Here is a 22,616-nt window from a genome sequence, read left to right as displayed (position 1 = left end):
CACACCAGACATGCCCCTTTGTTTTGGGTTTCTCTTTGCCCCTGCTTTGTAGGAAACAGCTGAAGGAAGCCAGCCCCCCTTTACTACATTAGCCTCTATACCCCTCAGAAAGGGAGAAAAACAGAACATGACCCTTCTTGCCCAACTCTTAGAGGTTCATTCCCTCTACTCCTTCCTATCAGCTCCATGGTTGTGACTCTGAGCTGCTTTTTGGGTACTTTAAGCCATGAATTTGTATACAACTTTAGCAGTTAAGTGAATTTGTTTTTCCTCCTAGATCTAGAGCCTCTTAAAATGCCATATATAAATATAGGCAAAAGGAGGAATGGCTTCAAACCTTTGAAAATGAAAAGCAATTAAAAATCAGAAATTCTCTTAAATTCATGTGAGTGCCGGGATGGGGGGGGGGGCGGGGAGGACAGGCAACTTTAACCTCAAAAGGGTCTCCTGAGGTAGATGGATGGATGGAAGTTAAAATTTCCTGGGAAAAGCTGAATTGACCAGGAAGTTGGAATGTACTCAAAGGAGCATATTAGGGCCCCCAATGGCTATAGCTTTATTATAAGATCAGTCTATATCAGAGATGGTTCATAAAGAAAAGCCTTTGAAACCAGCAGGCTAGGTCTTTGGGCAGGGTGGAACTTCCTTTCCTCAGCTCAAACATCCCACCTGAGTTCTCTCCCATCATTCAACAGATTGTGGACTCCGGTCATTCATTAAACAGTCAAGGATTGTTGGAGGCCAGAATTCAGATGAAGGAGAGTGGCCGTGGCAGGTGAGCCTACATGCAGCGGGCCAGGGTCACCTCTGTGGTGCCTCACTAATCTCCTCCACCTGGCTTGTCTCTGCAGCCCATTGCTTCATTGACGAGTTAGGAATCAGGTAGGTGACTATATTCTCTTGGAGGCTTTACCTGGGATTAGAAGGCATGGAATGGGGATGGGATGTGGGGGAGGAGGGAAACTTGTAAAATAGGACTGATATTGCTTTGTGTTTTATAACATACTTTATGGAAGCATTTTCATCTCCAGAGTCATGTCAGCTCTTGGACAGGGCAAGACTTTTTAGAAAAGACTCTGGAGATTTTGGCTAGGCATATACTGTTATATGATGGAAAACTACAGGGTGACAAGCTGATTTAATTTGGGGACCAAAGAGTGACATATTGATCTCATCCATGATCACATGCAGGCAATGATGATTTAGAATGAACACCCACCAAGTTAGGAAATATATCAGACCTATGACTTAAGAAGATTATTTTGGTAGGGATGGAAAGAGAGAACTGGAGAAGGATGTTATTTTAGTAATCTAGGCAAAAAAGAATAACGCTATTATCACAGGATCATAGACTTAAAAAATCATCTGGTCCAACACCATTATTTTATAGATAGGGAAACTGAAACCCAAGTTATTTGCCTAAGATTGCATATTTAGTAAGTAGGAGAATTAGGATTGGAACCTTGAACTAAAGTTGGTAGCATTTAAATGGAGACAAGGAAACAGATACAAGAGATAATTGTGGAGATAGAATTGGCAACCATTTGGATATGGCTGGAGGAAGGAATGAGACAAAATTCATCTTTCTTAATTATTATTTATTTATTAATAAGATTTTATTAATTGTATGTCCCTGTGCAAGTAACTTACCCCTGTTTGCTTCAGTTTCCTCTCCTATAAATTGAGCTGGAGAGGAAATGGTAAATCACTCCAATGTCTTTGTCAAGAAAATCACAATTGAAGTCATGAAAAATCAGACACAACTGAAACCAACTGAACAACAAGAATGGGGGGGAGTTACAGATGATTCTGAGGTCATGAGATTTGGTAGATGGAAGGATAATGATACCTACAACATCAACAGGAAAGTAGGAGGTGGAATTCTCTCTCTCTTTTTTTTTTGAGGGGGTGAGGGAGGGAATAATGAATTTTGTTTTAGACTTGATAAGTTTGTGATGTCTACAGGGTATAAAGGCAGAGATGTCTAGTAGGCAACTGGTGAGATAGGACTGCAGTTCAGGAAAGAGGTGGGGAGGGGAGGTATAAATTTGAAAGACGTCTGTGCGGAAGTCATAACACAAGGGAGTAGATGAAGAAAGAGAATATGGAGAGAAAAAAAGGAGATCAAAAAGGGACTTGAGTGATATCTACATTATGGGGTAAGGAAGAGGGGAAAGAAGATGAGGACACTGTGGGGACAGCCATGCGAACCAGGAGAGGATAACCTCTTTCAAACTTAGGAAGAAGACAGTAGCTAGTAGGAAGCCAATGAATTTAGTACATAGGAGGCCATCTATGGTCTTAGAATACAATGGAAAGGAAGTAGTGAGAAATGTAAATTAAAACAACTAAGAGATTCCACCTCTCTTTTACCAGATTGGCTAAGATGACAAAAAAGAGAAAATCAATGTTGGAGAGGTTGTGGGAGGATTGGGGCATTATGCATTGTTAGTGGAGTTGTGAACTGATCCTACCATTCTGGAGAGCAATATGGAACTATGCCCAAAGAGCAATAAAGCTGATCATAGCCTTTGACCCAGCAATACCAAATACTAGGCCTATATCCAGAAGAAATAAAAAATAGGAAAAGTCCCACATGTTCCAAAATATTCCTAGCAGCTCTTTTTGTAGTAGCAAAGCATTGGAAATTGAAGAGATGCCCATCAATTGGGCAATAGCTAAACAAGTTATGGTATATGAATGTTATGGAGTACTATTGTTCTTTAAGAAATCATAAATGGTCAAACTCTAAAGAAGCTTGGAACAAATTACAAGAATTGATGCCGAGTGAAGGGAGCAGAACCAAGAGAACATTGTACACATTAACAACAACACTGAATTGATCAACCTTGATGGAAGCAGCTCCTCTCAAGCATTTCAGAGAGCTAGGACAACCCTAGGACACTTGCTATGGACAAGGCTATCTACATGCAGAGGAAGAAAAACAGAACAAAACAAAACAAAACAAAAAAACACAAAACCTATGGAAACTGAATGAACACTACATTCACTTTGTAAAAATTTATCTTATATTTTTCTTTCCTATCTCATGGTTTTCTTTCTTTTCCCTTGAGCCTAATTCCTCATATAGAAAATGACTGATCTATAAACATGTTAAACATGAATGTATATGTACAATATTCACCAGATGGTTTACTACTGAGGGGAACAGGGATAGGAAGGGAGTTAACTTAAAAATATGCATATGCATGTGAATGAATGTTGATAAACTTTAATAATATGTAAAATATCAAATGGGGAAAAAAAGAAAAGAAGTAGTGAGATTCAATAGATACTAGATATTAACAGTTTTTTCAAGAAGTTTAAAAATGAAGGGGAAAGTGGCTGAGACCAGGTGGGGGGAGGAGCTCTTCTTGATCTGGATTGATTCTTTCTGGCCTTCACCATGTGCTGCTTCTTCCTCTCCCTCATCCTCTGCTGTCACCACCACTGCTTTCACTCCCACTTGAAACCTGTTCACTATGGAGAAGATGGAGATGATCCAGGCCAAGTTGACTGAACAGACTGAGAGTTATGAGAAGGCTTGTCATGAAGGCTCTGATTGAAGAGGGAGCAAGGAACAGAGTCTGCTCTGGGTGGGCTACATGACTGGGGGAGAGGGAGTGTGGTCTACAAGTCAACCTGAGGGTAATTTCCAGCACTAAGCAACAATGACAGGGGGGTACATCTGATCAAGGACTACTGGAAGAAAGTGGAATCCATCTGCACCACCATCTTGTAATTATTCTTGGAAAGGTTTTTAATAATCAATGTCACTAATCCAGAGAGTAAGATCAGAAAGAGAAGGATCTAAAGGTCTATAAAATGAGCATTTGACCTCAGCAAGAAAGAAATGCAACCTAAACACCCAATTCTGCTGGGACTGGCTTGTAACTTTTCTGTATTTTACTAGGAGATCCTTAATAACCCAGAATACAAATTATCTGCATATTGACTAAAATGGCTCTTGATGAGGCAGAACTTGATACTCTAAATGAATAAGCAGTTGCTTAGAGACAGCCTAATATTGTGGTCATCAGTCAGAACAGGAGAACATAATGCTGCACCATAAAGGGCAGAAGATTAAAATTCAATAAGGGTGTCATCTTCCTTTCTCTCAAGAAAACTTTTTAGACATCTCCATTTTTTATAGCTTGACTTACATTTCCTATAGCAGAGAACTAATCCATGGAGGAAATCAATCATTTATGGTCTTTTCACATGAACACTCCTTTCCCAATTTGTGTCTGTTCTGGTCTTCATGATGTGCCCTTGGAGAAAAGAATTAATAGCTTCATTTTATGTTTTGTAGAGAACTAAAGTGTATCTGGTATTTAAAAATCTGAACCCCAAAACCTGGAAAGACTTCAGTGATGCAAAGTGAAGTAAGCAGAACCTAGGGGAACACTGTATACAGGAATAGTAGGATTGTCTGATGATCAACTGTCAGTGAATGTTTACTCTCACTATTACAAAGATCCAAGACAGTTCTGGAGGATTTAAGATGAAAAATGTTATCGACTTCCAGAGAAGAACTCATGGAATCTGAATGAAAATTAAAGCATACTATTTTTCATTTTTTAAAAAAATCTGAATACAGTTTTTTCAAGTGACTTTTGTATATTGCAGTGAAGATATGAAAACATAGTTAAATGAAGCTCAAGTGTTTTATTTCATAAAACTTTCAAATATTCTTCTAATATGCTTCTTTTAAGGAGAAATTTGGGAGGATAGGGTCAAAATGAAACAAATTTGATGTTTTAGGATTAAAGATTATGAGGTGAAATATGCCTACTCAGGGGAGCTAGATGATACCATGGATAGAACTATGGCCTAGGAGTCAGGAGGACCTAAGTTCAAATCCAGTCTGATACTTTCTAGCTAAGTGACTCTGCGCAAGTTATGTAATCTTGATTACCTCAAAAAAATAAATGAAATATGCCTACTCTAAAATACAGTCCTGAAGTCCTCAGTATCTGTGAAAGCACAAAATTTTCTTACTCTTATATTGCTGTTTCATTGTGCAATTTCCCTCCTTCAATAAAAGTTCAAACTCTTGCCTTTGTAGTTTTGGAGTCCACTTTACTATATAATAGAAGTAGCATGTAACTACCAGAATACAAATGTTGCTTTTTTGGCAAATGAAAGTGCATGTCATTTCTTAATAAACTAAAAGAGGGAAAAAAAAACTATTGGAAATGCAAGAGTTCAGGCCTAATTTTTAATATTTTTTCATGTAAATTTGTGAACATGTAAGAGAGTATGACATTTGTTCAGTAATCATTATTTAGAAAGTTTGAACCACTATTGTGTATTGCTAATCATTGTAGTCCAAATACACTTGTGAGAGTGTTTTATATACTCTATGTAACACCAGAGTAACATAAAATAACATTCCTCCAAAACAGTAAAGTGGCAGGAGGGAGCTATGAGAAGGTAGCAGATGGATTAAATGAAAGCTTTTTTATCACTGGGGAAATGTGAAGATATTTGTAGATAGGTAGAGGAGAGTTGTTGTTGTTTGTTCTTCATTCGAAGAGGACAGATGACTTCAGGAGGGTGATGTCTTGACTTACAAGTGAATTGGATATTGGATTCAAGTGAGACAGCTGTGCAAAGTCATCAGTCTCTCTCTTCTGGAGTACTGGACCAAGGTCAGGGAGGATGGCAAAGGAATGGGACTAAATACTTGGAGGGATTAACTTTAGTGAACCTTTTCTGTGATGAGAGAGGAAAAGAAGTAATGAAACTGAGAAGATTTGAAGGATGGAGGACAAGGGGTGAGGAATATGGTTTCAGTTTTCTCAGGGATGTTAAGTGTAGGGACTCTGGAGCTTGGATTGGTGATGGGATAACAGAAGTTGCTGACCCCGCTCTGATGTACCCATGCTTAGGTGCCTAATAAGCATCAAAGGCATTATTTACATCCAGGTATTGCAAGCTCGACATTCTTCCTACATAGCACCATAGCAGGAACTGCATCAATATTTGTTGAATATCAGTGTTCCTATTTTGAAGCCCAGAGTAGTGATGGCAAGGATCATAGGACTTAAGTCCTCCAACCAGAACCGTCTTTTTTCCAGCTCAGCCCCACTTCTTTGATCCCACCAGGACTATGCTGTTGAATGAGATGTTGTCTTTGCTTCTGTTTCCCAGATATTCTGAACCAGCTACTTGGAAAGCCTACCTGGGTCTGCATGATCAAAGCAAGCGCAGTGCCACAGGGGTGGAAGAGAGGGGCTTCAAGCAGATCATCCCTCATGATGCCTTTAATGATTTCACCTTCGACTATGATATTGCAGTTCTAGAACTGGACAAACCTGTCGATCTAAGCACTGTGATTCGGCCCATCTGCTTGCCTGACTCCTCCCACACCTTCCCTGCGGGCAAGGCCATCTGGGTGACAGGCTGGGGGCACACTAAGGAAGGAGGTGAGAGCCTGGCTTTTGGCTCTAAGGGTTTCCTGGAAAGACTTTTCCTTCTGTTTCTATCACATATCTCCTGATGTCCCTTCTTTCACTCCCCATTGACCTTTTTGTTAGGTTCACTTCCTTGGACAGGTAACTCCTGTGTTCCCAGGGTGGGTATTGACTCTGATTTCTAATTCTTTAGGAAGAGGCAGGGCAGGATGGGGTGGGAAGGATGCTATTAGGAAGTGGAATAGAGGAGTTGTCTCCCATAGCTGTGGGAAGCTGAGACAATAGAGGAGCCCATTATCTCATGATGGTTTTTTTTGCTCCATTCCAACCACCAGGCACTGGGGCATTGATCCTACAAAAGGGGGAGATCCGAGTGATCAATCAGACAACATGCGAAGACTTGCTACCCAATCAATTGACCCCCCGTATGATGTGTGTGGGCTTCCTCACTGGGGGTGTTGATTCCTGCCAGGTAGGCTTCTACCAGTTTGAGGGGGAAGAGAAGGTTCCTTCAAGAGGGGCTGATGAGAGAGAGAGAGACAGAGAGAGAGACAGAGAGAGAGAGAGAGAGAGAGAGAGAGAATGAATAAGAGAATATGTGTGTATGATGGTGTGATAGGGGGTGAACTAGTGAGGAGACCTTGAGGGTGTTTGGAAAGTGAGGGTTCAAACAGGGTTGGAGGCCAGTGATGAATGGGGGTCTAGGAGATGAAGTGCTTATGTAGGGAAGCTCATATGGTTGGAATTTCTTTTCTTTTAGGGTGATTCAGGGGGCCCTCTCTCCAGTGTGGAAGATGATGGACGAACGTTCTTGGCTGGGGTGGTGAGCTGGGGTGAAGGCTGTGCTCGACGGAACAAGCCAGGTGTCTATACCAGAGTCCCTGTACTTCGGGACTGGATTAAAGAGAAGACAGGAGTATAGGGGTTGCCCTATATGTGCTGTCCTCTCCTCACATACATACAGATGAAGACCTCATGAGGATGGACCAATGGACTTGCCCCTCCAGGATATGAACTCTATCCTCTTGTCTCTGAGGACCGTGAATCTCCCTGGGGAGCCTCAAATGTACCTCAGGTCCAGCCCCAGCCTCAAACAAACTCCTGGGAAATGGGGCATGGAAGAACACTGGGCAGCTGTGCCTCAGCTTAGTATCTGAGGTTTGGGGACACAATCTCCCCCATCCCTGAATCTGGATCTGAGAGACTCTTCTAAGCCTTCTGTGTTTCCATCCCAAGGAGAAATTCTAAGGGCACCTCCCCTCTTTGATCAGACTAGGATGTCCCATGTGGTCGGCACCTTGGCCAGGGGCGCTGGGGCTCAGTTCATGCCTGACCCTGAAGAAAATGAGGACCGGGAAGCTGAACTGTTTCTCTTGACTCCCAGATCTTATGTTTGTGTTACTTTTTAAATTAATAATTTTACACCAGAGTTGATTTCCCTCTTCCACGCCAATTCAGAAATGCCTTTATTAAATCTGTGCATTCTCAGGGGTGGGGTTGAGGAGGGGGCACCCAGGAGTGCCACATTGTGCTGATACAGTGCCCTGGAGAGGGAGAGTGGCCAGTCTTAACCTTATTCTCCAAACAAACTCTGTAATCTCTCTTGTGGCACCTTAGAAGATCAGAAATTCTACAGGCTTCACAGGTGTGATAGGGTCTTTAGGAAGTGGTACCTGCCTAGAACTTGGCCACACACAGAAGTTCCTCTAGGAAGCACCAAGGCTATCCTCCTGAGGCTTTTGCTTTAGGATGGAAGAGAAGGGGGAAATAACGACCCACGTGTGTGCTGGCTAGTGCCCTTCCCATGAATGGGCTGCTGGGTCCATACCTAGACCAAGTGATGGAAGGACAGTATCTTCCTTTAGAATTTTGACTCCCTCAATCTCCCTTTGTCCCACACTTTGGATTCTCTCCACCATAGGCACCGGAGAAGAAAATTTAACTTTGTTTCTTTAATTTAAAATTTTCTTGGCTTTATATGCTTGAGCTGGTCCACTGGGTCAGTGTTGGATGAGCTCCTTAGAGTTAGAGAAAAGTTTATTTTAATTCAAATCAGCAGACATTTTTAAATGGGCTACCAGTGTGGACAACACAGGTACAGAATTTAAATAAAACAATCCCTGCCCTCTTAGAGCTTAGAAGGCTGGTAGAAACTGGGGGTTCTTTTTCTGAGGGCCTGGAAATGTCTTCCTGTTGCTTTTCTCTTCTGTTTGACCCCTTGTACTTGTTCTGTTGTTTCTAAGGAGAAGGCAGAATGGCCATAGTTCTACCCACACTGAACCCCACCAAGCACTGGGGTTGAGAGACAAATGTGTGAATAGGGCCCAGGGTAAGGGAGAGGACTTTGATCTGTAATAGGGGTGGGGAGGGTAGATAGTAGGGAGAATCAGAAAATGATTTCCAAAGAAATGACTTCTCTGTACAGTCTATTATTGTAATTGTTGCTCTGTTCTTGATAATGGCCCTATTCTGGGCTTTCTCAGTCAAATGTATTTAAGGTGCCAGAGCCCCAGGGAAGAAATTGGGGACCAAATGTATATTAAAGGGGAAACTTTTACATGATTTCAGCCCTTGGTGTGTTTGCTAAGTTCTCTGTAGTTAACTCAGCATCCAGAGTGAATGCACCCCATTCCTAGGCAACCTTTGCTTCTATTTTCTATAACAGTATGATGAGGGAAGTGAGGGGAAGTTGACCTAGAACCAGCCTATCCACCACCTTCTTCCCTCACTAGTTTTCATGATCCCATGTTTCCTCTCTATTATTTTTCTTCCTTGCTTCCAGATTTAATACAATGCATATATTTCCTAAGATCATGGGGGCTCCCCAGCTTTTTCTCAAAAACATGGTTTAGCTGATATTTTGGAAGACACTGCCTGGTTTGAGAGAATGGAACTCAGGAGAAAAGTCTCTGGCATGGGAGAATGGTGCTAGCAGTGCCTGGGTTACCCCTGGGCATGCCACCAGAGAAGGACAGGTTGGGTTTGGAAAGACCTGGCTCAATTTACAGGTGAAAAGGTTAATTTAAGAGCCAGAGCAGGTTCATGTGTTTAGTGTTAAAATTAGGGGTGGTTTTTTTTTGGGGGGGGTAAAGGAGTCAGAAAGTGGTCTGGATGCATACATCTCTCTCACACAACACACACACACACACACACACACATCCCTTATTTTATTTAGACTTTTGCTAAGAAAGGCTAAACCTTTGATTCAAGTATGGGAGCTACTTTTGGGTATTAAGTTGCTTGGGAATCTGGTGGGTAGAGAAAAGAAGACATGTACTGGTAGATATGAACTCAAAAGAACAGGAATATACATATAACAGCTATACACAAATGTTATCTAGTCAAGGTTTCTTAGATGAGAGCTAAGTTTTGGTTCATTTCAGAACCTTTCAGAACTTTGTGCTCTGTTTTAAGACTAATCCAAAGTTCCCTGTGACTTAAAGTGAAAAATAGAAAATATCATTGCATATTATTAATAGCTTTCTAAGGTACTAATGCTCCTAATGAATCCTCCCTGGTTTAAGTAAACATTTATTTCCAGTTGAACCCTAGTTAACAAATTTCCTAATTATTCTCTCTTGTTGGAGCTATTAGCCCTCCAACATTCAAACTAATTATATTATTTGTGGGGAAAGGAGGAAAGAGGAAGAGATGGCGGGCTTGGGGAAGCTGCACAGGTTCAGAAGCTACAGTGTTTACCTACCTTACCTTTGCTTTCTACTCCATATCAGAGAAAGACTGATAGAAAAAAAAATTTTTTTAATTTCACACACACACACACACACACACACACACACACACACACACAATTTGTTGTTTGCCTGTTTGGCATAAATTTGCATTTTGAATCCAAAAACTTCACTCCAAGCATGTAAAGTAAAACACAATTTAATTATTGCATTCTCCCTTGTAGCCAAATGCAGTATTCAGGGCATGAAATGAATTATGTATTTTAAATCCAATTAATCTTTGAGGTTTTCCTCCCTACCGTGTCCTCTCCTCGGGCAACAGTATGGTCAGCCTCTACTCTTCCATCTGGCCACTCTATAATTCCCTAATACCAAGGGCCAGTCCAGTCTGCCATGGGTTGGTCCTCTATTAAGTGGGGCTGATGGAATGGACTATGGGTAAGCATTGCTGCAAAGTGCAGCCAAGTGCAGAGGTGTTCGGGAAGGATAGGCAGTAGAAAATTAGGCAAGGGAATGACCTTTCCTGCTGTTTATGCTAGAAGAGCATACCTGCTGGTAGCAATTACAGAAGCAAACCTGGGAGATGCAGACAGGGTGAGGGCGCCCAGGAGGAATCTCTTAGGGGGTTGTTGCCCCTTGTTGGCAAGGGGCTCATCAGTCATTTACCAGAATGGATCACACATGAATCCCCATTAGAGGATTGTGTTTAATGGATGGCCCATACCCCAGAAGAAAAACTGGAAAATTTAAGCAATTTCCCTGAAGTCTGGATTACTTCTGATGTCCCTGGCATCTTCAAAGGGATCATCTGTTAGGCTTGCTTTGGATCCCAGGAATGTCTACCAGCCAGTCAAGAAACTTTCATTAAGGGCCTGCTTATCAATGTTCTTTGCATTCCAAAAAAGCAAAATCTGGAACCTTGCAACTTAGGAAATATTGATCCAGAAAAGAAATTCTTGTGTCTCAAGTGTACCACTTGTGTACCAATATCAAGTATGGGGGATAGAAAGCAACATAGACATAGTCTTTTTCCTTAAGGAGCATAACAGTTCAATTCAATACAGTACATTGTGTATGTGACTATTTTTTAAAAGTTAAATTTATATTTTTATGTAATTGATTTTTTATCCATATCTATTAGTTGTAAGGTTCTATATAACAAAATAACCTCATTACTTAAAATGTGAAAGTTCTAGGGAAATTGCATGAATTTTCTTTTTTAATGTTATTTTTTCCAATTATATTCAATATTAAATTTGTTGCAAGATTTTGAGTTTCACATTTGTCTACCACCCTCCCTGCCCTCCCCCCTTCCCATGGCAGTGAGTAATTAGATATAGGTGCACATATGACTTTGTTGGGTTTTTTTAGGTTTTTTTTGCAAGGCAATGGGGTTATTATTAAGCGTCTGAGGCTGGATTTGAACTCAGGTACTCCTGACTACAGGACTTGTGCTCTTCACTGAGCCACCTAGCTGCCCCCACATATGACTTTAAATAAATATTTGTTAAATGGGCCTAAAGGGAATACAGGAAAGAATATGCTAATTAAAATGGCATTTACATATTTGAGCCGAGGGCTAAGTAGTTCAGCTGAGGTTGAATCAGTCTGGATAGACTTTCTGGACTAAATAGGTATCAGGAGCTGGAGTCTTTCAGATGTCTGGCTCGACTCCCAAAAAACATCTCAGACTTAACACCTTCCCTCTTAGGGAGCGCTAACTCCCCTAGCACTGTCTTTCCCAGTTCACTTACCCTTTCCTTAGGGTTCTCTTCTTCAGTCTAGATTGAGAAGGTTGTTCTTGGAAAGAATAATTGGGTTTGAAGTTGCCTAACCTGGAGGAGATTAGGAGAGAGCAGAAGTTGTTTCTATATTAGAAACCTAGAGTTGATTGGAGGCTCTCTATCCTGTACCCGACCCCTAATCACAAGAGAGACATTTCATTGTTTTCACAGCCAGTTTACCCAATAAAATCACCCAATACAAACACCCTTCTCCTCCTAAGAGAGATGGACAGAGAGATGCTCAATATCATAGGTTCACAAATCTACAGCTGGAAATGACCTCGGGGGCCAATAAATTGAAACCCTTTTTACAGATGAGGAGACTGGGCTCAGGGAAGTTATCCTACATGTCTAAAGTCAGATAGAACATTTAGAGAGGATTTGGACATGTGAGCTAAGGGATAAGAGTGCAAATGAAAGGAAAACTCACACATGAAGAATTTTCCATTTAAATATTGATCCCTTGGCAGGCAGGGTTGAGCCTTATGAACAGCAGGAATTTTTTCAGATCCTCATGGTCACTTGCCATTTCTACATTGAGGGGTGGTGGTGGAGGGGAGAAGAATCTGGCCTCTATTATCAAAAATGCTTACTTGGCCAGCTGAGCATAGTTTAATTCATCTTGGTTCATAGACACTATTAGCTAGAATCTAAGCTAAAGAGCCCTAGTCTTTCTGAATCAGTGTGCAATGGGAAGAGATTGGACTTGGGGGTTAGAAAATCTGGCTTTGAATCTTGGATAAAGACACTTAATAGAGGATGCAGCCAGGTAAGAGAGGAAAGAGTGGGTATCAGAGAACTTGGGTTCATATCCTAGCTCTCTATTATTGCTTTTATGACCTTGGATAAGTCACTACATTTTTAAGGCTGAGAAGTTTAGTCTCCTAAGGTCAATTCAATAGACATTTATTGTCTATCTTGTTCTGGATGCTTGTGTGAGATATTATACAGAATGAAATGAAAATAGTTCTTTTCTTCAGACTTTCCATTCATTCTATGGAGTTGGACAAAAAACAAAATGTACACATGTAAGTAAATATAAGACAGATACAGAACCATCAGAGTGTATTCCAATTCTGAATGGATGCTAGATTGGAAATATAAGCATTATATGATTTTAAGGAACCTCACCTCTCAGTTTCTTTATAAAATGGGCGTGATAATTCATTATCCACCTCATTAATCTGAGGGTAGTTTGTAAGCCTAAAAATACCATATAAATGTGGCTATTTCTGAGGGACAGTTATTTTCCATTTTTCCTGAAGCTTTGAGATGGGAGAAGGGAGAGGGAGATTCTGAGAATAAAGTCCCAGAATTTGCTGCTCTCATTCCAATGGGAATCCTGTGCTACAGTCTATAAGTTTACAGAACTATGGTTATATTAGGTTTTATTTATTAGGATTTCCTGCATCAAGCCACAAATTCACTTTGTGTCTTTAAAATTATTTGTCTGATTCTGGAGATGCTGTGTTTCTATCCTCTCTCCCACTTCTTTGGACCCAGGCAGAGGAAGGAAGGAATGTCATCTGGCAGATTTATAGGATCACTGCAAATAGGAAGAGGTTTCTTAGCCTAATTCTCATTTTACAGATGAAGACACTGAGGCCTAGACAGGTGAACTGACTTGCCCAATGTAACAGCTACTAAGTGGTCTGGTCAATCTGAGATTTGAACTCAAGGACCTCTGACTCAAAATTGGCAGGCTTTCTTTGGGGGTGGAAGTGAAGGTGGGATGGCAGGACAGGCAGGCACCCACCCCTTCCTAATGGGTGAAGGGTTTGAAGTTCCTTTGGCTCTGAGCTTGAGTTCTTGGAAGCCTGGATAGATGCGGATGATGGCCTGGGCAGATCTTGAAGGATGTAAAACAGTCTTTGAATGTCAAAGTGCTCTTCCCCCAGTCCTGGACTAGGAGCATGGAATTCCATAGGTCTAACTCCAATGATCACATCTCCCCCAGTTGTTCCTTAAAATCACTGTCAAGTTCTTTCCAGGGGTTAGTGGAAACAATTCCATTGTCTGTCCATTCCATTGTCTCAGAATCTTCCAGCAAGGGTGATAGGTTTTTCCTGGGATGCAAACCTAATTTTCCCTTTCCTCTTGGCTGACCTCACTTTTCTTCCACTACTGTTCTTTTGCTTCCAGTTTGTAGGCTTTTTCCTTGCTCACAGCCCTGAGATTGAAACTCTTATTGATGGGTCAGGCCCCTGGTTTCTCAACAATTAAGAATCATCAATTGGGGTGGGGAGCTAGTCAGCGCAGTGGATAGATCACCTGTCCTAGAGTCAGGAGGACCTAACTTCAAAGCCGGCCTCACACACTTAATAATGACCTAGCTGTGTGACCTTAGGCAAGTCACTTAATCCCACTGCCTTGTAAAAACAAACAAAAAAGAATCATCAATTGGGCCCTACCTAGATGGTGCACCAATTGTTATAATCATGCTAGATTCTGAGTTGGGAAAAATTAGTTTTGGTGTATGACCTTGAGCAAGTTACTTCCCTAGGCCTCAGTGTTCTTACATGTAAGATGAGAGGGTTGTCATAGATGATTCTTGTATAGACATTATCTTCAAAACACCTAAGGGGGAGATAGGACATGGATTTATTGCTAATTTTACAAGCTAGTACAGACTATAGGGGCAGAAAAAGTCTAAGAATCCAATTCAAGATTGGCTCACCCAAAAAAATTCTACTAAATGAATAAGCTCTTTACTAGTATTTTAAAATTCATAACCTAAGGGAGAAGGGATCCAGGAAGGCAGATGACATTGAAGATCATAAATAAGACATAAACACAAGCCTAGAGGAGAGGTCAATGGAAAGGGCTGAATCTGTAACTTCAATGGTATAGGGAAGCCTGGTTGAGGGAAATTAGGAAAATTAGGGGGGAGGGATAAAAATACAGTAAATTCAAACTTGAGGGCTATTTATCTATAATAACTCAGATTTCTCTAACTATAGGTACAAGATTTTTGCATCTAGTATATTTTTAAAAGTGAGAAGGCCGGGAAGCAAGAACTTGTCTTAAAAATGAGTCATACCAAGGACTATTACCTTTAATTTAGAAAAAAAACCCTGATATCTCATTGTCAATCTTGCTGTCTCTTTTACTTTATGTTTCTCCTCTAAGGATATGGTTTCTCTCTCATCACCTTCAATTTGGATCAGTGTATACTGTGGAAACAATGTAAGGACTGGCAAATTGCCTTCTGTGGGGGATGGGGGAAGGAAAGTAAGATTAGGGGAAAAATTGTAAAACTCAAAATAAATAAAATATTAAAAAATAAAAATAAAAATGAGTCATAAAGGACACCATTGTCATTTGGGAACAGAACTCAGGTATCTTGATTCCCAAGTGATTGTGGGGCTACTGTATGCCCCCACACAGAGTCCTGGCCTGATGTATTGAAGGTGTTAAGAGGATGTTGGTTAGTATTTGTTAGAAAGTCTTGCTAGGCATCCCCCCCCCCCCCAGGAAACCAAAGCCTGGAGGAGGTTAACAGCCTTGGATCTGGAATTTTGAGAAATGTGTGCCAATCTTTTCCCCGCTTGTGACTTCAAAAGAAAAGCATTTAAGAAACATGTAGAGAAGAAGGGAGGAAGAGAGAGAGAATGTGCTGGGAGAGGTCTCAGGAGCCTCTGCTGATCCTGAGGGAGGGTCTTTCCACCTGCTACTCTGAGGCCAGGTGGGGTGTTCACCGGTTCAGACTTATTTATGTTCAAGGGGTCAGCTGGACCCTGAAATGCTTTCTATAAAAGGAATCTATCCCTAACATTTCTCTCTCAGAGGCCTGCCCTTACGCCCTCCCCCCAGTTGGGGCTGGTAACTCCCCTCCCCACCCCTTCCCCCGGCAGTCCTCTGCCTGTTTCCCTCACAGGGTGGCCAGGACATCTGCTTCCTTTTACTTCTCTGCCTGGGCCAGTGCAAGGTTTCCTTGCTGCCCCAGTCCGGGCCAGCAGGACAGCATGTTCCTTCCACTGATTCAGAAGGACCAGTCTCTGCCCCCTTCATCTTCCCAGGAGGCTCACCTCTCCAGATGCTATTTTGCCCTGGAAAAAGGAGCCAGACAGAGGAGTGAAGAGGCCAAAAGTGATGGGGGAACCTCCACCCGGAGCAATGTGTGGGAGGAGAGGAGTTGCAGGGGAAGCTTTGGTTTGGAGCCACGGAACACTTCAGAGTAGTCCCCTGGGCTGCGGTTTGTTAGCTCAAAGCAGGGAAGGGTCTTCAGACTCTAGTCTTTGCTGGAGGGGACTCTGCCGGAGGCAGAAGCGGGGCCCGTGTTGCCGACCATCCTTCAGATAGAATAGGCCCAGATAGAATCTGGGCGTGTTGCCTGGATGGTGGGGAAACACATATGGTTGAGAATTTAGGGTCATTTGGGGGGAGGGTCCCCTCCTAGAGGAGAGTGAGGTTTGTTACATAAACAAACTATACCAGTTTGATTTCCTTATTGTTCAGAATTTTATAAAGCATACAAGTGTGGGTGCCGCTCTGAACTGGCCCACTCCGGTGAATATGGGTGTGCTTGGTTGGCCCAGGTCAAGACCCTTTTTGTAAGATCAGTAGAGGGCGCTCAGACATTGTTTTTAAATGTCTCCCAGAGAAAAGGGGGCTATGGCAGCAAAAAGTTGGACTGCGTCTCCTTGCCATTTGCTGCCAACACACACACACACACACACACACACACACACAGAGAACATGAGAATCTGGGGCAGGAGATGATGATGCAAAAACTTCTACAACAGCCTGGGTTCTGAATGGTTCAAATGCAAAGGCCAATGTCCTTGCTAGAGGGTTAAAGATGGGCTGGGATGACCTCTTCAATGGAGAGGCCACTGCGGCGCCCATTACTCTCCCAAACTACCCTCCACTCACCATGTTATCTGGCACATGGGCAACTGTTGTTGGTCCAGAAATGATCCACTCACCAGGGCTTGGAGAAACTGGATGGCATTTTCATTCCAAGAAATATTTCCTTTTATTCCTGATGGCCAACTTCGGTTCCTGGCCTTGGAACGTCAACTCTGAACCTTTCTTTATGGGGCCCAGAGGGTGTGTTAATGGAAGAAGGGCAATTTCCTGAGTCCTTGGCAAGACCTTAGTAGGTCTAACAGGATTCAGAGTTATGGCTGCAAATTCGGGGCTCAGTGCCCTCTCCCCCCCCCTTTTAAATGGCACAATCTATCCCTGGGATTACTCATTTTCTTCTGTTCTCCTTGAAGACAGCTACTAGGACAACCCTCTCTTTTGACCTTTCCTTAAATACAGTACCTTTTAAAAAAAAAATCTTACATGCCTTAAGCAAAAAAAATCTCCCAGGAAACTTTTCATTTTTTTATTTGTTTGTTTATTTTTAGGTTTTTGCAAGGCAATGGGGTTAAGTGGCTTGCCCAAGGCCACACAGCTAAGAAATTATTAAGTGTTTCCTGGTACTCCTGACTCCAGGGCTGGTGTTCTATCCACTGCACCACCTAGCCACCCCCATTTCACTTACTTTTCATTTCATTTCTATATTCATTCTCTATATATTTTTATTCATTTTACACACACACACACACACACACACACACACACACATATATATATATAAAATTTGTTTAGTTATTTACTTCTAGACTTTAATACAAAATGTCTCTATCAACCTGTTCTCTGCCCTTTAACTTTCAGCAATGGGCAACTGCAAATTAGCCAATTCATGAAAAAACATTTAGTACCATTATGGTACATGGTATATTTGAAATTTTGTTTGGTTTTGTGGTTTAGCCATCAGGAAGCACCATGGAAGATTAAATTTATCCTTTCTCAGACTCTAAAGGTATCTAAAGTGAGTAATTTTTGAAGTGTCAAACTGTTTTTTCTTCTCTTCAGAGCACACTGGTTTTGCCTTTATAGATTTAACTTAAATCTGACATTGTCAATATAAGTTTAACTGTTCTTTGGAGTTCTCTTCCATTCTCTTCAAAGGGCCCATCAAATCCTACTTGCATAAATTTCAATGATTCAAGGGGTATCACATTTTTTCTTTGTAGGGAAATTTCACTGTAGACCATTAGTGGCAATTATATTTTCAGTCTGCAGAGGGTGGAGATAAAACAGTCCAGCCTCTGTTTCCACAGAGAAGTTGAAATATATAAATATACTGACAATAGGGCCAAAGAAAGGCATTTCAGGCACACTGTTTCCCTCTTTCCCTTTCCTCCAAACTCCTGAGCAGCCTTCTCTTCCCCTTCACTTTCATCCCTTGCTACCCTGACCCATCTTTCCTACCTGCATCCCACTCCTCGAATCTCAGCCCATGTTGCCACCTCTAAACAGCAGGGGATCATTAGTTGTTCATGCTCATTCACTCTCTCCTCCACAAATCATATATATATATATATATATGTATACTTAGCTGTATACACCCACATACTACAGGATATGAAGTTTTATATTTTCCATCATCCTTGTATTTGTTGTAATGGGATTTTACTTGTATCCTTTCCAAAATAGGGATATCAGAATTAAATGTAGTTTTTAAAAGTGTTTTGCCACAGGATGAACAGTTCAAAAGTAAACTTTTGGTTATTACAATTCATTTCACCCTAATAGTAATACACTTGCACTTATGTTCAACCTGTGGTCCTTAGTTATTTTTAGTTGCCCTTGGGCTTGGTGAATCATTCCTAATTCTGTATCTCTAGATTATTTGTGGACAGGATAGGATAATCATTGGGGTGCAAGAACAAAATGTTACCTTAGATCCAGAGCACATTACACAGGCTGTGAGCTCATTTCAGCCATCTGAAGTGGCCCTGGAGAATGGGAATGGAGACCCTGCTCGAAGGCTTCAGCCATAGCGATGTTAAGTGCTTGCTGTGTTGGTTAGGAAACAAAGGCTCAGATGAGGCATCTGGTTCCCATTGGAGTTGGGGGGTTGCTGGGCTGAACCAAACTAGGAGTCACTTTTTCCTTTGCTCTTGGCTCTGCTGCAGCCCCTCCACTGCCCCCACCCCCAACATTGACTTTACAGTGGGAGAAAACTGGAAAATCCACTGACTCATACAGGAGCTGGAATAAACCCGAGTGTGTGGGGAGAAAGGCCCAGGTGGAAAAGGGAAAGAGCTGAGAAAAGTGGGAACAGGATCTCCTCACTTCCCAATTCTGGACCTAGATCTGTGTTGGCTGAGGCTGGTAGGAGGCACAGCTTTCCAAATATCCAGGCAAGCACTAAGAAAATAATACTTTTTTGGGGGGAAGGGGTGGAAGTGGGGACATTTAGGCTCAGTGACTAGTGAGAAAAAAAGGCATGGCAAGAAAACCTGGAATGGGGGTATATTCACTCAGTTGGGTGCCTGTTGAATTTCCAGAGGATAAAGGAGGGGGGGTGAGGGCACTTGGTTCTTTGCCGTAATGGAGGAGCAATTAGAAGAGCTGGGGCTCTGTGGGAGCCTCAGGCCCACAGTGGCCTGACAGCCGTTCTGAGACTTGGAGATGGTAACAGCAGCCCATTAGAAAAGTCTGGGACTCACTAAGGTCCACCTTATTCCAAAGATGGGTGTATCAAAGATGAGAGAAATTCACTTCGAAGAACCTTCTGAGGACATTCAACCCTCATCCTATCAAGGATCCTCTCTATCACATCCCCAACATAGAAGCCTCTTCTGCAGTCACTATTAGACTAGAAATGCAAACTTGCCCCCACAATTCAACTGTTGATGGATCTAGCATAAAGATGCTTCTCTCACTGTCTCTTTTCCTTGCTAATGGGAAGTCAGGGACAAATCCGAATGATGGCTTAGTATTTTTAATATTGTCCTATTTGAATAAAACCATCCTTTCATACCAAGCAATAAGCATGTGCTGACAATTCCTCAGGTCCCTCGCTGATCGGTCCTTCATCTTTAAGCTTCCTCAATAAGTGACCAAACTATGCTGACTCATCTCTCTTCAGCATCAACTAGAAGAAACCTGCCTCAAGTTGGGTCTAACCCAGTGGAGATGCCTGTGGATGGTTTCTTGGGACATATACTTGTTTAATATGTGCAGGCAATATTGACTTGTGACTACTGAGAAGCCTAAATCCATTGTCTATAAGCAGCTGAATTAGGTATGCTTATACGGCATGGGAACATCTGTCAGGAGAGAGTTCCATGGCATAATGGAAAGGGTGAATAATTTATTAAACTAGTTCTAATTGTCAGTCTTTAGTTTCAGGCAAATAACTTTTCTATTCTGGGTCTGTTTATCTATAAAATGAGGGCATTGGATTAAGATGCTCTCTTAAACTTCCGTTAGTTCTAAAAACATCTGTGATTCATCTTTTTATTTTATTGAAATTCTAAAATTCAGCTCAATTGTACCTTACTAAAAACCTTCCCTAACAAAACCAGTGAAGCAAACTCTCCATAGAGAAACAGGAATCATCTCTTATTTTAGATAGTATTTATCCATCACTTAAAGCAGCCCTTAACATAGAAATGTTTTCTATACTAACAGCATCCATGGCTTGTTAAGCTCTTTGAGGACAGGGATTATTGAATCTATAATAAACCACACTCAGCAAGAGGTATTATTCTTGATTTCTCATTCACTCCATACAGCCATTTATCGATTGCCAAGGTCTGTTAATTAATTTTGCCTTCTTGATCTGTGTTCCCTCTGGCACTGCTACTGTGGCTTCTCACAATCTCAAGTCTGGATCACTGTCCAGACTGTTTGGTTCTCCTTGTCTCTCTGTTCTAGTTCATCCTCCACCCAGGTATCAAATGTAATTCCCCTATTCAATCAACTTCAGGGATCCTTTATCACTTTGAGGATCAAACAGAAAAATGCTGTTTGGTATTCCAACCTCTGGCCCTTCTTTCCAGTTTTCTTACACCTGTCTTTCCTTTCATGTGCCCTGTGATCCAGGGACACTGGCTTCCTTGTCTTCCTCAAACAAGACTTTCAGTCTCCCAGACTTTAGGCATTTTCAGTTTTGCGTCATCTGAAAGACACAGAAAGTGGAAGTAGAAATCTATATGAAATCCTTAAAAGAGGGTGTGTGTGTGTGTGTGAAAGTAATGCTTGTCTAAACTTGTCATGTGGATGGATTAGAAGTGAAGGGCACAAGAAACAAATTTAATGAATAAAATTATCCAAAGTCTATAAAAGGCAAAACTTTAGTTGCAGAGAATAAATGTTTGCCAAGTTTTTTTTTTTTTTTTAAAATAAAAACCCATAGCTGCTTGCCAGCATTTGGCCTGAGACTTTCTAAGGACTCTCAGTGATGATGGTTTGTCAGGCTGCTTGGCGTGCACAGGGGAATTATGCTTCCTACACACTTCTCCAGCAGTGAACTCTTATTAGACCTGGAAACATTTTGGTGTTGGATTTCTTTGTTGTTAGGTGTTTGTATTTAAAAATTTTTTTTTAGTCATGGTCTGTTCTATCTTAGCCTCCACTCCAGGGATCTGAGGGAGGTCTCTAAAACCAAACCCTTCAGAATTGTCCATTTTCCTATCCTCTTATAGCTGTACCCTAATAACTAGACCCCAAGTGTCAGCTTGTAGAGACCCAAGTGAGATCTTTAGTCTTATCAACCAGGTTACAACTGAAAAATAGGCTGAGCCAGTTTAAGAAAGAATAGTTTTTAATAATTTTGGTGAAGAGATACAGTGGGTAAGATTCACAGAATTTTATAAGGGGGAAGGGGCCTCAATGTTTACCTGGCCCAACTTCCACATGAAAGGCCTCTCCCATGGCATGCCAGCCAAGAAGGCCTCTAGCCCTTGCTTGAAGACCCAAAGAGAGACACATTACTCAGGCAGCTTATTCCACTTTTTTCAAGTTCTGTTATGTTCCTGCCTCAAGCTTATTTATAAATTTTGCCTTAACAGCTTTCACCTGCTTCTCCTTTAGCGAGGTCCAACAGGATAAGCTTAAGTCTTCCTCTTGATTCCCTTTGAATCATGCCGGCTCCCCACCCCCACTGTCTTCTCTTCCATTCATTTTAACCACACTAGCTAAAGGCCCTTCACCACTGTGGCTGTCCTCTTCTGGGCCAATGGTACTCAGAATTAAATACAATATTCCAAGTGTGATCAGCTCAGAGAACATAAAAGCTACTATCTCTTTATTTCTGGAAGCTCGAGTCAATACAGCCCAAGAGCTTAAGATTTCTTAGATGTTTACAATGAATTGGGAGTCAATAAAATCAAATTCTTTTTTCAAACTGCTGTGTTCACCAGCATATACTTGTGAAAGTGATCTTCTGTCCTTGTTTATATTTGTCAAATGAAAATATGTAAAGCTATGTGCAAATCATAAGCTTTTCTTCAGTTCTATTTAATTTCATTTCACATTCAAGTGTTCTTTTTAGATACCAACTTGTGATCCAGTGTATCAGCTCTTCTTACAAATTTTGTGTCATCTACAAATTTAATGTCATCTATGACAATGTTAAACGGAATAGAGCCAAGCATAGTTCTTTGTAAAATTATACTAAAGACCTCTTGCTAAACTAATATCAAACTACTAATGGCTAGTCTGGTCGTTTCAATCAGCTCTGATTTCATATAGTCCATCTTATCCACGATAATAATCAGGTACTGTCAAATGCATTGCTTTTTAGGTTAACTGGGTAAATTATGATTTAGTAACTTTGGCAAAAAGATAGGGCTAGTCTGGCATGGCTCTTTCTTGGTGGAGACCATATTTTTAGATTATTGCTTCCCTTTATAAATGTTCATCAACCAGCCACT

The 22,616-nt window shown here is 41.4% G+C and overlaps 1 protein-coding gene across 1 annotated transcript in view; it reads left to right on the top strand.

The window, feature by feature from the left end:
- Positions 1-8,981, top strand: part of ST14 (ST14 transmembrane serine protease matriptase) — a 67,276-nt gene extending 58,295 nt beyond the window's left edge. Inside the window, exons 16-19 of the mRNA XM_074216299.1 lie at positions 696-882; positions 6,157-6,431; positions 6,755-6,891; positions 7,180-8,981. Of these exons, the coding sequence (XP_074072400.1) occupies positions 696-882; positions 6,157-6,431; positions 6,755-6,891; positions 7,180-7,341 (761 nt within the window). The 3' untranslated portion in view covers positions 7,342-8,981. The remainder of the gene's footprint in view (positions 1-695; positions 883-6,156; positions 6,432-6,754; positions 6,892-7,179) is intronic.
- Positions 8,982-22,616: the final 13,635 nt, after the last annotated feature.

Source organism: Macrotis lagotis, chromosome 1, assembly GCF_037893015.1.
Source record: "Macrotis lagotis isolate mMagLag1 chromosome 1, bilby.v1.9.chrom.fasta, whole genome shotgun sequence".
NCBI classification, from domain to species: Eukaryota; Metazoa; Chordata; class Mammalia; order Peramelemorphia; family Peramelidae; genus Macrotis; species Macrotis lagotis.
The sequence above is the reverse complement of the archived record's forward strand: the minus strand, read 5'-3'. Positions and strand labels throughout refer to the sequence as shown.